Raw genomic sequence first — 14,654 nt, forward strand, 5'->3', positions numbered from 1 at the left:
CGTCTTCTGTAGGATCGGACGCCATGTTCTTTCCACCCAAACTAGCAACAAACATCAGCATGTTTAGCGCCACGGAGACTAGAGACTTGTATCTAGAGTCCATCTCATGACACAGTCTCTTGATACATATCTCAGCGTGTATGGCCCACTTTACTTTGGTCAAGAGAAATTTACACTACAGGCACCCCTTCGCTTGTGTATTCTGCTGACCTCGGAACTTGATCTTGAGCATGCTAATGGTTTGAGTCTCCTATAAGATCAGAAATGGCATATTTTACCCCTATTAGTAATGCACAGCTGCCGAGCAGGTTATCTCAGTATGTTGCGGCACAGCCAGTTATGGTTGCTAGCTCTGTACTCGGGAGACAGTTGCATTCGAATCGTCGGTCATCCTCGAAACGGAGTTCCGTGGTTTCAACTGCAGGCAAATTCCAGGATGATACTTTTCTCAAGGTCATGACTGTTTCCTTCCTGTTTCTAGCGCGTACAATTACACCCACACCCACCCACAACACCCTCTCACAGCAATACATTTAGCCTACCTCCATGGGGCGTACCGGGAAAAGCAGTTACGGAACTGGTGAGCCAAACATGTCCTTGGACAGTTCCGGCACTAAAAGCTTCCTTGATGTATAAAGGGTCCAAACATCTAGGCCATCGACCCCACACTAAAAGCCATACGCTAAAAAGGTGCACAACTTTTACACAGAACTCATATTTGCGGTGATATATTTAATATATTCAAGTTTGGAAATTATTTGTATAAGTCTGCCATGCACATTTTTCTATGCAACTAATATTTATATAGATATTTGAGAATTCCTATTTTGAGCCCTATCCTCGAAATTACAGATGAAATAATACGAGAACATAGCCTAATACACAACTCGGCTGTCCTATATCTTCATCATTGACTTAAACGCCTTTCATCGTTCAGTCTGCAAACTTTTGTAAATTAATTAAACGCCTCCACAATCCAACTTGAGTTCAGATAGCCAGCGCTCTACCGTCCCAGCCAATCAGTCTGGTTTTCATGTTCCGAGATGTTGATTGAGTTATAAGCTATACTATAATGTTGTTAGGTTGTAGAAAGTCCAGTGTGTTGATGAGAAAGGAGTTGAGGAAAGCCGTTAACAAAGTTCTCAATTATGTTAGCGAACAGTTTGCTTGAGTAACATCTGAGGGACGAAGGTTTGACTGCTCTCCTTACTTGAGTATTCACGATAAATAGATACGCTAACGTACAGAGACCACTGACTCACAAGTTTCTACACCTCACACGCATTGAAAAAATGCTTCTGACACAGTCACCTCCGACATACTAATAACAAAGGAACCATGAGAAGGTACAGTACTAGCGCGAACATTTACGTCAAAAGAGTCTCGGTAAAAGAGACGTCTGGCACTGTAATAGCACCGATGCCCGGTTTCTTCAATTCTCTGTTAATTGTACTTAACAAATGTTAACTAACAATATTGTTATTAATTTAACACATCGGTTAAAAGTCCCCTGTTTCATGAATACACATGCGAAATTTGTTACGAAAAAATCGTTAAAGAGAAATGAATACGCTTCCGTGAGATATCTAAACACGTTTGACAGTGAATGTCTTTTGTTTCTTTACACATAGCGATCAGAGCGGTATGTTCAAATAATATTTTGTCCTACATGGTTGACATTATTACAGATTATGGTTAGTGGAGAATTACAGATTTAAATTGAAAGTACGCGAGTGGCCTTGAAAAACGAAAAACCGGAATGTTATATCACAACGTTCAATATATTCTCCTTTGAGTGCAATCTAAGGCTCTTACAGCGTCGGAAAAATGTGATAATAGATATGTCTTGAATAATTTTCGGATATTATTTTACTGCTGGGAAAATAATATAACACTTTGGCAATGCCGCAATAGCTGCAAGAGCTCTTTGCGGAATTCTACACACTCTTATCTTGCACTCGTGTACATATTCGCCTACAATTACATGAAAAGAGTCTGAAGCATAATATCTATGAACTATAAGCAACGGCTGGACTAGAGACACTAATGCTCCAATCTTTGGGAAACTTTAACCTATTTTCAATTTCTTCTAGTACCTTGTTCATTATGGATTTGGTGATTAGGTATCTTCGTTGAAAACTTCCTTCTGACAACTATAAACAGTCATTTTTCTTAGCATATGTCGCCCTTCGCCTTCTTCAGTTTATAAATAGCCTTCATAAAACAGGAGACCTTCAAAATTACATCTTCTAAACGCTACCATCTTGAAATTCTAACAGCAGTTAAGGTTCAACACAGGGCTGTTCCATGTTAATTTAACACAAGTACTAACAGTTTGTTAGCGTTAACAAGAATTATTCTTGATAAGACGGAATTTTTTTTTTTAAATTGTATATTTAGTCTGCTTAACAGAGCACTTAACATTCGTTGAATAAACTGGGCTGAAGCGACGATGGAACGTCACAAGACAATCAAACAAACACATGATCTGACAATCACAAGAAACGAAATTTATGTTTTGTCTGGATATCAGGAAAATGATAATATTGTTATACTAAAGAGACATTTTCATTAAATTGCTTCATTTTCTGTCTGTCTGCCTGTCTATCTGTCTATATGTATGTATGTGTATACGTATGCATGCATTTTCAAGTACAACAAGAAAATAGCTTGGCATATTTTTACAAAACTCGGTATATGTGGGTACTTTGTTGTTTTAACTTACTGTGCTAATTGACATGATGGTATCCAATTGGGGAAGGGTTATGTTATTTAAAATTTGTAATGGAAAAATAAAACCAAATGACCTCAGACGTACAAGAAATTGCAAAAATCCTAGTTGATGGCTGGAAGTTGACCCAAGGGACCAAGTTTGAACGTTTTGGGTCTAAGATTGGTGACGATGTCAATTTAGTAGTGTATGTGAGGATTAATTCAGTTTGAATGAAATTGAAGATCCAACACACCGTCCCGTTGTCTCTATGGTACCGAATTACGGCCGGCTGCAAAAGAGGCAGAACGTCGACTAAGCGTTATGGAGATGATGAAGCAGTCATCTGGTGTCACTAGACTGGATATCTGTCCAACGTGATTGGGATCAGAATTCACTTTGACTGCGATGTTTTAATAATTCTCATTTTTCAATTTCACTTACCAGAAATCAGTGGCACCTTTGATCCATGTTCATGTACCACAAGACGATGGCTTGGGATATTTCTATAAAACTCGGCATTTACGGGCATTTTATTGTATTAAATTAGATACTGTGCTAATTGACATGAGGGTATCCAATGGAGGAAGGGTTAAGCTAGTAATCATATTAATAAAATGTCACATTGTCGAGCCCGCATAACTTGGTCTCTATAGGCAAGTCAAGAGATGTGATTTCACCATCTCGGTCTTAGAGCAAGCTTTCTGTTAGTAACCCACGTGAGGAATCCGAAATGATATTTAGACGGCTAAATCGCCAATTCTTAAAAAAATCCTTTACCCTGACTACTGTATTCTGTACTCCTTTAGTACTCCTTTATTCTGACAATGAATCATAAATATTACTTTATTATTTTGATGTGACATCTTACACCGCAACATCCACGGAGAGATGGCCTTACGAAAATCAGCCTGTATATCAAGGGCTGTTTCTGGAAAACTATAAGTGATAAATTCAATAATCCGATATATATAGGTAATTGAATTATTCAGCTAAATGATATAATAATAAATTTAGTGCAATGGCGCAATCTCTCCCTGCGGGGCCTTGAGCTTTGAGTGCTGGATTACGCGCACTCAGCATCCTTCGGAGCACCTTAGGGAGTGAATGAATCGACCGATTTAAAAGAGTCTACCTTTGTTCGCAAACAGACAAACTAAGGATCATTATAAGAAATACAAGTACAGTTTGTAAATAACTGACTGTCAACTTCAAAAATTTGTACCAAAGTTTTAATTGGTGATTTTCCCGTCTAAATATAACTTCTGATACCTCACGTGGGGTACGAATATAAAGCTAGCTCTAAGACCGAGATGGTGAAATCACAACTCTTGACTTGCCCAAAGGTACAAAGTTAGGCGGGCCCAGAAGTGTGACATTTTATTAATTTGCTTCTTATCAAATTGTAAACAGACATTCCGAACCATGATGTGTGAATCATTTAATAGAATCGTATGCACAATGTAACGGTTACATGGTGTATAAAATATTGCTAATTACAGAATGTATTGAAACATAATATGCTCGGTCTACATAAAATCAACCAGATAGGTCAGTTCTTAATGAATAACACCTGTAATATAATATAACGTGCTCCGAATTTTTCTACTGTTTTATGGATTCTACGTTTACTACGCTGCATATGCCGCTACTAACCTGCCTGTGCTCTCTTCGCCCGTCCAGCTTCAACTGCTCGTGCTGCTTACCCTCCCTCTTTCCTTCCCCTACCGCTTCGCTGCGCATTGGGTACTGTATGCTCTCGTCCTTTCTGGACGCTTCTACTTGAATATAAATTGCCCTGCTCTGGGCTTGAGCAGCGAGTTGGGATGAACACGACGATTTGTGTGGAGGGAGGACTTGGTTTTATTTTTGCTACCAGCTGGACTGTGTGCAATGTTTCTTTTAAAATGTGTTTATGTGTACCATTGAAATAGCTACGACTGCTGGACGGGTGAGCGAAAACTTTAATTTATTTAATTTCCATCTTGTTCTTGGAACTTTCTTTTAATGCTGCACTTTCTGAGTTTTCAAATTGCCGTTACTGGCTACCAATGACAGTTCATGTTAATAATAAGCTAACTGCAGCTATTGATAGCAGTACCTTACTTTGGAATTACATTACCATCTTACTCCGAAGTTGGACTTTGAGATACGTCAAGTGATTGTTGCGATATGAACCATCAAAATTCAACTGTTTTCCCGAGCAAACGCATGAATAGAATCAATTGAACTATCACCTAGCTTCTGTTTGCTATTTTGGAATTTCATCGATACTGACTGATCCTATTTTTCCAAATCCCTGTTGGCAGCCATCGATACTGTTTTCTTTCACGTCCCTCCCCTTTCCCCACCTTCCTATTCCGCATCCCTTCCACGCTTTTTTTCTTCTACATGTATTATTGTACAGTGGCCCATATGTCTTTCAAATTTTAATGTTTTTTCGTGTTCATACGTAAATTTCTGTTTCCTTGTGTAGGACACTCCTCGTGTAATAGAGGTTGTATTATTATTGAAGGTTTCGAGTCTAGCTGTTCTCTTTGAAAAATAAATCAGAATATTAGTATGGTCGTCCCATCTTTTTTTTTTCTCTTTTGGAAGTCAGACCTAACTGACCTTTGGATGATTGTTGTTTTCTTTGGCTTGTAAATGTTTCTTCTGGGTGTTTTTTGTTAATATATTGTTATTATGAAAAAACTATTTCTTTTTTGCCCTTTTTTTGCTGTCGTACGCCTTTCCTTGTCCTCAAAATTTGGTACCTACCTCGGTTCCTCTGAATATATGGACTCAGTGAAAATGCTTCCATTATGCGCTCTGCTGAAAACCTTTCACCTTGAAAATTGAAAACTACCTGTGGGCTTGTGCACGGACGGACTTATACCTTTTTTTTTGGAGTGTTGTTACCCCCCCCCCCCCCTTTTGCTACGCCATCACGTGCGTTGGTTGCTACTGCATCAGTTGGATTAGTATACTGGTTTATGCCATGTGTTTTTCTTGGTGGATGGCGAGATCATATTCTGAGTGTACATACTTTACCTAATAATACGACACTGACCTACCCTTACCAACCGTCACGTCACACACACCTAACTTAAGACCACAATAACGGACGTAAAGGTAAAATTAGTTAATCGGTTTCCATTTCTTTTATTTTATTTTTGTGTTCATTAACGTGATAATTGATAGCAGACATTCAATTCTTTCTGTAGTTATGTCAGCTTAAAGTTGTGCCAAGGTAAATGTTTCCGTTTCCTTTCGATTCTATTTCGAATATGTTCAATAATTTCCAAGTTCTTAGAAACAATTTAATAAAAGACTAGGTAACAATTGATAGGGAATATGCAACCTCGGCGACATCCCTAAATACAAATCAGTGGTGAACAGTGACGATAATGCGAGATATAATATCTAGATCATGTAACCTGAAAGAAAGTACACATGGTCGCTTCCAATCGATAAACAATATGGACAGCATATTAAATATGCAGCAAACAGACACGGAAATACATGCCGTATAGTTACTGAAAACTCTCTATTACTATTTGAATGCTAATAACCATGATAATTACCACACAAATGTGCCAGGGACCATTCCGTTGAATGGGTTTGTAACTTCAACAACTATGTACTTTATGATATAGTCCTACTAGCTGTACTGCCCGTTGCTAACGGGTTATTGAGCTACTCGCAGCCATAGCGACAGCAGAAGAAGCCTTTTCTTACAAGTTGTTTTACGTCGCACCGAAATAGATAGGTCTTCTGGCGACGATGGGATAGGAAAGGCCTAGGAGTGGGAAGGAAGCGCCATGTCCTTATTTAAGGTGCAGCCCTGGTTGCCTGGTGTTAAAATGAGAAACCACGGAAAACCATATTGAGGGCTGTCTAATGTGGGGTTTGAACCTACTATCTCCCGAATACTGGATACTGGCCCTATATAATTGACTGCAGCTATCGAGCTCAGTGGAGAAGCTAATTAGGCACCGTTCTGTTGACATGAAAAATATTGGATTTTATATTTTTTTCTGGAGATGTTTTCGGATATTAAGTAACCGTGAATAAAATGGAAATGGCGTATGGCTTTTAGTGCCGGGAGTGTCCGAGGACATGTTTGGCTCGCCAGATGCAGGTCTTTGGATTTGACGTCCGTAGGCGACCTGCGCGTCGTGATGAGAATGAAATGATGATGAATACGATACATACACCCAGCTCCCGTGCCAGAGAAATTAACCAATGATGGTTAAAATTCCCGACCTTGCCGGGAATCGAACCCGGGAACCCTGTGACCCAGGGCCAGCGCGCTAACCATTGAGCCACGGAGCCGGACACTTTTACGGTAAAAAGGATGGAACATAGCAGAACAGAACTGTACAACTTTTATTATGTACAGTTCTTCGATACAGCTAACATTAACGGATAATTCTGACAATCCCTGTGTTGCCACCGTTATTAATGATATGCTGCTGTACACTTGTCGAATAATAACCTAGTCCTAAACCCGGGTCTCTCTGAATTTTAAAGTTTAAATTTTAATTTCGAGAAATTCTGTTAAGCTGTTCTTCGCATGACGTCGACACGAAAGAAAATTGAACTGAACCTACTTTGTACTTTGGTATACCAAATAGTAATGTCGCTGGTTAGAAGAGCCCAATTACAGTATGGTTCCAGTGTATGGGACCCTCACAAGGATTACTTGATTCGAGAACTGAAAAGGATCCAAAGGAAGGCAGCACAATATACAGGATGAAGCGTAATTCGCGCACTCGGGCGTCGCAGCGCGACTCCTCACATGCCAGCAATAAAAAAATTTATCTTACAAAATTTCGTCTTGCGAGTATATCCGGTAGAAAAACGACGTTGAAGAGTAGCAATCTGGCAACACTGTAACCACATGTAGGGTAACTACCTCTGTCAGCAGAAGTTAGTCGTACTGTACAGTTGGTGCAGTGGATAGAGTTTTGGGTTAGCATGCAGGAGGTCGAGTGGTCGATCCTGGGTTGAGGCGTATGTTTTTTATTTCGTAAATGTAGTCCAGGTGGTATGGTATCTGGCATCTTAATCGTCAACAGCGATTGCAGCGGGTCCTCTAGAAACCATTTGCACTTACCTACTACGATCCTAGAAATGGACGAACAATCGTTTTCACTGGTCAGCTTTGAAAGGCGCCATTTCCACGTCGTGGGCGTGAATTTATTCGCACCACTTCATCTACTACCTGTTTGTTTCAGCTGTCTATTTCTTATTAGTCTAACCAGGTATTTTTTGTTTCAGCGTTACAAAATGTTGTAAATGTAGGATACATGTGAACTCAGAAATTGTGTCTTACTGTATTACAGTAGGTAATGTCAGATGGAAATTAGCAAATAAAAAATGCTCCTCAACCCAGGATCGAACCATCGACCTCCTGCATGCCAACCAAAAACTCTATCCACTGCGCCAACTGCACGGCACGACGAGAACATGCTGACAGCGGTAGTTACCCTACATATGGTTACAGTGTTGCCAGATTGCCACTCTTCAACGTCCGTTTTCTACCAGATATACTCGCAAGACGAAATTTTGTAAGATACATTTTTTCATTGCTGGCATGTGAGAAGTCGCGCTGCGACGCCCGAGTGCGCGAATTACGCTTCATCCTGTATATTTTTGGAAGGATTTTCGTCAGAAGAATAATGTAACGAAAATGTTGCAAACTTTCGGCTGGGAAGATTTCGGAGTAAGTAGGCGAGGCGCTCGCCTAAGCTGTATGTTTCGAGCTGTCAGTGAAGAGATTGAGTGGAATGACATTAGTAGACAAATAAGTCTGGATGAATTGTTTATAAGTAGTAGTGAAGGTAAATTTAGAGTTCAAGACGACAAATTTGGGAAAATTTTCGTGAATATGAAGACGACTTAGGAATTGGGATAATTTACCAAGAAATATGTTCAATAATTTCCAAGTTCTTTAAAAGCATTTAAGAAAAACCTTGGTAAACAATTGGTAGTCAATATACAACCTGGGAAATAGTCGTAAATACAAATCAGTGGTGAATAATGCGAGATATAAATTGATTTATGTGGCAAATTTTTCAAGAGCACAGGCATAATTATAACTGTACTTCTACAGGGTATTCTCAAAACTGTGGAAAGTAATTAGGACATATATAGTACATATATAGTATATAGGACCATAAAACATTCCCATTAACTAAGTTCTACAGTGTATCATTTACGAGTTACAGACATTCAAAAGTTGTACTGAAATTATTAGCAATAGCCATATCTGGTACATACCACTTCTAGTAACTGTATCCTTGTTTGTAGACAGGAAGTTCTCAAAATTTGTCAGAAATTATATTGCTTTTTGGTTACCGAACAGGTCATTTTCGTGCGTTATTAAGAATCATAGTCCGCCTCTGTGGTGTAGTGGTTAGCGTGTTTAGCCCGAGTTCGATTCCCGGCTCTGCCACGAAATTTGAAAAGTGGTACGAGGGCTGGAACGGGGTCCACTCAGCCTCGGGAGGTCGACTGAGTAGAGGTGGGTTCGATTCCCACCTCAGCCATCCTGGAAGTGGTTTTCCGTGGTTTCCCACTTCTCCCGCTTCCTTCCCTCTTCCTTGCCTATCCCTTCCAATTTTCCCATCCCTCCACAAGGCCCCTGTTCAGCATAGCAGGTGAGGCCGCCTGGGGGAGGTACTGGTCATACTCCCCAGTTGTATCCCCCGACCAAGAGTCTGAAGCTCCAGGACACTGCCCTTGAGGCGGTAGAGGTGGGATCCCTCGCTAAGTCCGAGGGAAAACCCGAACCTGGAGGGCAAACAGATGATGGTGATGATGATGATGATGATGATGATGATAATGATGATGATGATGATTAAGAATCATACATAATGTTATCAGTGACAGAATCTTATGTTACTTTGGCCATGGGCGTTCAAAAGACATAACACGTCATGACTTGTTTAGGTGGTAAGCGATCAGTCGTAGGCCGTATCTTTATGGGAAGGTTGTTTTACATTTATTTATTAACCACGCCCCGAATACTTCCCTATATAATATACAGATTTCAATGTATGTAGTGAATAGTGTTTATCAGTGACCAACGTGATCTATTCTGTTCTGTATTACAGGTGGAAGAAGATTGGAAGTACGTCGCCATGGTCCTGGACCGCCTCTTTCTCTGGATCTTCACCATCGCCTGCGTCCTTGGCACGGCGCTTATTATCCTCAAGGCGCCGTCGCTCTACGATAAGACACAGCCGATAGATATCAAATATTCCAAGATTGCCAAGAAGAAGCTGCTCATGATGATGGGGCCCGAAGAAGACTGAACCCTTGCCCCACCTGCAGGAATTAACGCTAATCATTTCCCGTACTTTCTTATATTTTATATCGTTCTCTTCTCGTTTATATATTTTAAACAGAATTGTTGCCCAAGTAATGATGATCTAGAGACACCATATGAAACAGACATGACAAGGAAACAGTGAGGCATGTTCAAAGTCACAAAAATGCCAGAGTAAGAACGGGAGTAAAGAGCACTTGAGAGTATGATGACGGAGGATGTGTTAAGTACCCAACATTCAATAATTCCCTCATATGTTGAAATACTGCTTTATAAACTGTTTGATTAAGACAATTTCTGATCTTTCCTCATGGAAGATGGGTGCCATAACACCTAACATAAATACTAGGGGTCAAAGTTATGTCCGTCGGCCTTTAGCCATGGAAATATTCAACACTCATCCTAACTAGAGTTTGCCCAACTATCTTCAACACACACTCCAGGCAACACCCGTACTGATTCGTGTTTATATACCCAGGTATAATTTACAAATCAATTCGGATAATTAAATGATTAAATTAGTATAGTATCACAAGGGTAGGTGGAACCAGATAAACATTAACGAGAACTTGAACACCATCACTTTGTCCGCTGGCTATCGTAAGGGGCGAACAAAAAGGAAACGCCTGGGCTCTCCGAAATTGTGACCCCTGGTTGAAGACTACAGGGACACTAGGATTCGTTCCACTTACTTGCATCAGGTTTCTAACTTTCCTAACTGACCTCTCATGGTCAATATTTATTCTCTTCCGATCCTAAGAGCAATAATAAGTTCATCATAATTTCACCGCATTAGCCATCAATGTGAAGTTACTCTCAAGAACTAATTCTTTCTCCTTAATTAAAAGGCATTTCTGGGTACTGTGAACATAGTTCTCAAGGGAATTTCCTTTATAGTCTCACTGTTGATAGATCTGAAAGAAAAGAAATATTAATCTCGAACTAATATTTATGATCATTGGCGCGTGTGTGTGTATGTATGTGTGTGTGTGTTCGATTCTGAAATTTTTAAAACTCATCATAATTCTACCTTACGGGAAAAAACCTGGAGAAATACTAGCTAATTACTAATCGGTTTGCTCCCACTTTATACAGGTTTGCTTGAGACTAGTTTGACGTTCACAAGAAATCCCATTTTTCGATTCAAGTTCTAAAATTTAAATATAGTACAATAATTCTTATCGGTTCTACTTTTGATGCCACAATTAGAAAAGAGAAAGAAACCTTTATTCATATAAATAACAGAGAATCAAGTTTAGCACAAAAGCATTACACGGAACAAACGTTTTGCTATATTATATCAACTAAAACTTGACTAAACCGCTAAAATTTAGTGTAATGTACATTTTCGTAGCATCAAATTACCTCAATTTACCCTCAACAGTTTGTAAAAGTACCGTATACAGCAAATACAACTTTTCTTATTCTGAATCATAGATACAGGGTATCTTGTTGTTGTTCATGAAATGTCGATTTTGGTACAAAAATTTCAAACAACGGGAATTTTGTGACGAAAATTAAATGATGAAGTGCAGGCGCCATGGTAGACAATATTATACTTATCCCAATGGGGCAGAGGTGCACTAATGCTCATTTTGTCCGGATATAAGAAATTACTCGAAGACGTTCTGACGGAATGTATGTATGCCGTTTCGTTTCAGTAGTGATCCCCTCTGTAAAAATCGCTGTGTCCCAAAAAGTGTATATCAGATATCCTTCAATAATTTCAAAGCTATAAAAAGGAGCAAATATATGTATATATATATATATGAATACTGAATTGAAAAGAGGAAGGTTCAACAAGTCCATCCAATGTGTATCAATGTCAGATATGAGTGACATGCGCCGTTTTATGGTCCAATTTGAGTTCAGAACGTACGGTGAAATTAGTATAATTAGAGACGTGATAGAACGTAGTTCGAGATACTGTTCGTTTCGTATAAGCGAGATCTATCGATATCTGTAATGATATTTGTGAGAAAACGTTACCGGGTAAATGAAAAGTTGTGAACTATTTCGGAATTTTCTGGATATATCCTGAATGATCAACCTCTACATCAATCAAAGAATAAACATCGAAAGTAATGATAAAGTATGCAAGGTGAGAATCAGGAAAGGAGTAAGACAGGGGTGTTCCTTATCACCATTTCTATTTAATCTGTACATTGAAGAGGCCATGAAAATTTTTAAATCCAAAACACCTGGCATTAAAATAAATGGAACAACTGTACACTGTATTAGATTTGCCGACGATATTGCACTTCTGGCTGACAATGAGAAGAACATGCAGATCATGCTCAACAAATTAACATCCATCTTAAAAGATTTCCAACTTAACATTAATGTAAATAAAACTAATGTTATGGTTGTAAGCAAATCTAAAATGAAGCCAGAGGCACAGCTCAGAATTGGAAATATTTTAATAAAACAGGTGCACAAGTTCTGCTACTTAGGATCAGTTATTACCGATGACAACAGATGCACTGTGGAAATAAAAAAAAGGATTTCCCTGTGTAAGAAAGCCTTTGAGGAGAAGAAGCAGCTCTTAACTAATAAATCCTTAAATACTGAACAAAAGAAATTATTTATCAAAACGTTCATTTGGAGTGTGCTGCTATACGGCTGTGAAGGATGGACTCTCTTGAAGGAGGACGTGAAACGACTAGAGGCAGTGGAAATATGGCTATGGAGGAAGATGACTAGAACTAGCTGGATTGAGAAGAAAACTAATGAAGCAGTGCTTAGAGAAATAAACACCCAGAGGCATTTAATAACAGCGATAAAAAGGAGAAAAGCATCAGTTTTCGGTCACATTCTCCGGCATAATAACTTCATAAAGAACTTGTTCGAAGGCAAGGTGATGGGAAAGAAAGGCAGAGGGAAACCACGGAAGAAGATCATTGAAGAGGTAGTTGAGATGATGGGATGCCAAGGTTATGGAGAGATGAAAAGGATCGCAGAGAGAAGAGATCAATGGTTGCAGCGAAAAGGCGAAGCCTTTAGATGATGATGATGATGATGATGATCCTGAATGACTCAAAAACTTACAGAAAATCGATGACTTCCACACTTAAAAGTGAGTAGGAAGAATACGTCAAAGAGAATCGAACAAGCCCAAGGTCTGAGGCTGAGCGTAAGGGAATATAAACAGAGAGCACACAGCATCACGAGCTACGAACGAGTAGGTTTTCTCTTACTGCTTCCATCTAGTCTATGGAGATACGTAGAATAGTCCGAAAACCTCCGAAGATGTAATGGAGTAATGGAGATAGGAAATAGTGTGATCTCACAACATTTGAAAGAGAAGAGCCCAGTCAGAAGTAAAGGTCTCTCTAAAATAATCTTAACTCTGCGCATTCACCCAGCACCCAGGCTTCCACACAGCCCACGCGCATTTCTTTTGTTGTTGTTGTTGTTGTTGTGGTGGTGGTGGTGGTGGTTGGCTCATTGCTGAAACATTTCTCCGCCAAAGGACGCCCCAACTACACCTGTTGATGAGAGGTCGTGTTTGTGTGGTGGGTGAGGAAGAGTACCAGAGTGCAAATTCTGTCGCGCGTTGTTATGAAGCAGTACGAGTATAATTCTACCAGTGCTCATCAACTTTAGCGCTATATTTTTATGCATTTCAACGATATCAGTGCAGCATATCACAGTATTAATATTTTTACCGCATATCAATAAGAAATCATGGATAATACTTGCTGGACACCAACAAACATTCATCGTTCCCGTCTTCGGATGAGAAGTATATTCAGCACGCTTTCTGGGCCCTTGTCAGCGTCTGGCAATCGTCCAGGTCGGCAACAATTATTACATAATACTTAATTTTCATTTTATGGCACTATTCGGAACAAAATCATAATACTTTGGCTCCGCGAGAGCCGAAATATCCACATTTCTAGAGAACTCTGCAAACTAGAACCCAAATGTGTACACGTACAAGGATATTAAAACATTATTACCAAATGCAGTCGCACAATATGGTAATAGCGTATAATAAGAAAACCACTTCACCCTGAAATTCTATATTTCATGTTCAATGACTGGGTACAATTAAATCAGGAATATACTTTAAAATATTTAAACTAAAGGACTTTCCAAGTGCATCCCATTTTCAAATGACGTATTTGTTTTAAAGAATGGTTAGTCCTGAATTATTAGCTCATTCCGAAGTATTGTTGTGTACCTGTAGATATCAAAAATATTTCATTTTTCTCCCGCCATTAATTATATTACATAGTATGTGTAATACTTGGCATTTATTTTGGTCATCATAAAGTTCCATTAAACTACGCGAAATAGTTCATGCTATTATGGAGATTAGTATCACATATTATACGTTAATGAGAATGGGGTTTCAGGTGAACCTTACACTACAATACAGAGTCAATTGTTGGGCAACATAGTCAAAATTCAGAATCATATTATAGTCTAGGTGAGTTTATATTCCAAGTGACTTAAAATCCAATTTCGAAGGTTTTATATATTGTTATGTTGTTACACAATAGTTTATATGGGTAGCCATCCTCATAATTCTTAAATTTTTTATATATTTTATGAATAGTTAAATATTCGTCTCACATATAAAGTCGATAATTTGAAATATTTGCGGTTACATGAAATTTA

The 14,654-nt window shown here is 39.0% G+C and overlaps 1 protein-coding gene across 1 annotated transcript in view; it reads left to right on the forward strand.

Moving 5' to 3' along the window:
• Positions 1-10,180, forward strand: part of nAChRalpha1 (nicotinic acetylcholine receptor alpha1) — a 618,172-nt gene extending 607,992 nt beyond the window's left edge. The window contains exon 6 of the mRNA XM_068228366.1: positions 9,814-10,180. Within this exon, the coding sequence (XP_068084467.1) occupies positions 9,814-10,014 (201 nt within the window). The 3' untranslated portion in view covers positions 10,015-10,180. The remainder of the gene's footprint in view (positions 1-9,813) is intronic.
• The last annotated feature ends 4,474 nt before the right edge of the window (positions 10,181-14,654 follow it).

This window comes from Anabrus simplex, chromosome 1 (genome assembly GCF_040414725.1).
Source record: "Anabrus simplex isolate iqAnaSimp1 chromosome 1, ASM4041472v1, whole genome shotgun sequence".
NCBI lineage: Eukaryota > Metazoa > Arthropoda > Insecta > Orthoptera > Tettigoniidae > Anabrus > Anabrus simplex.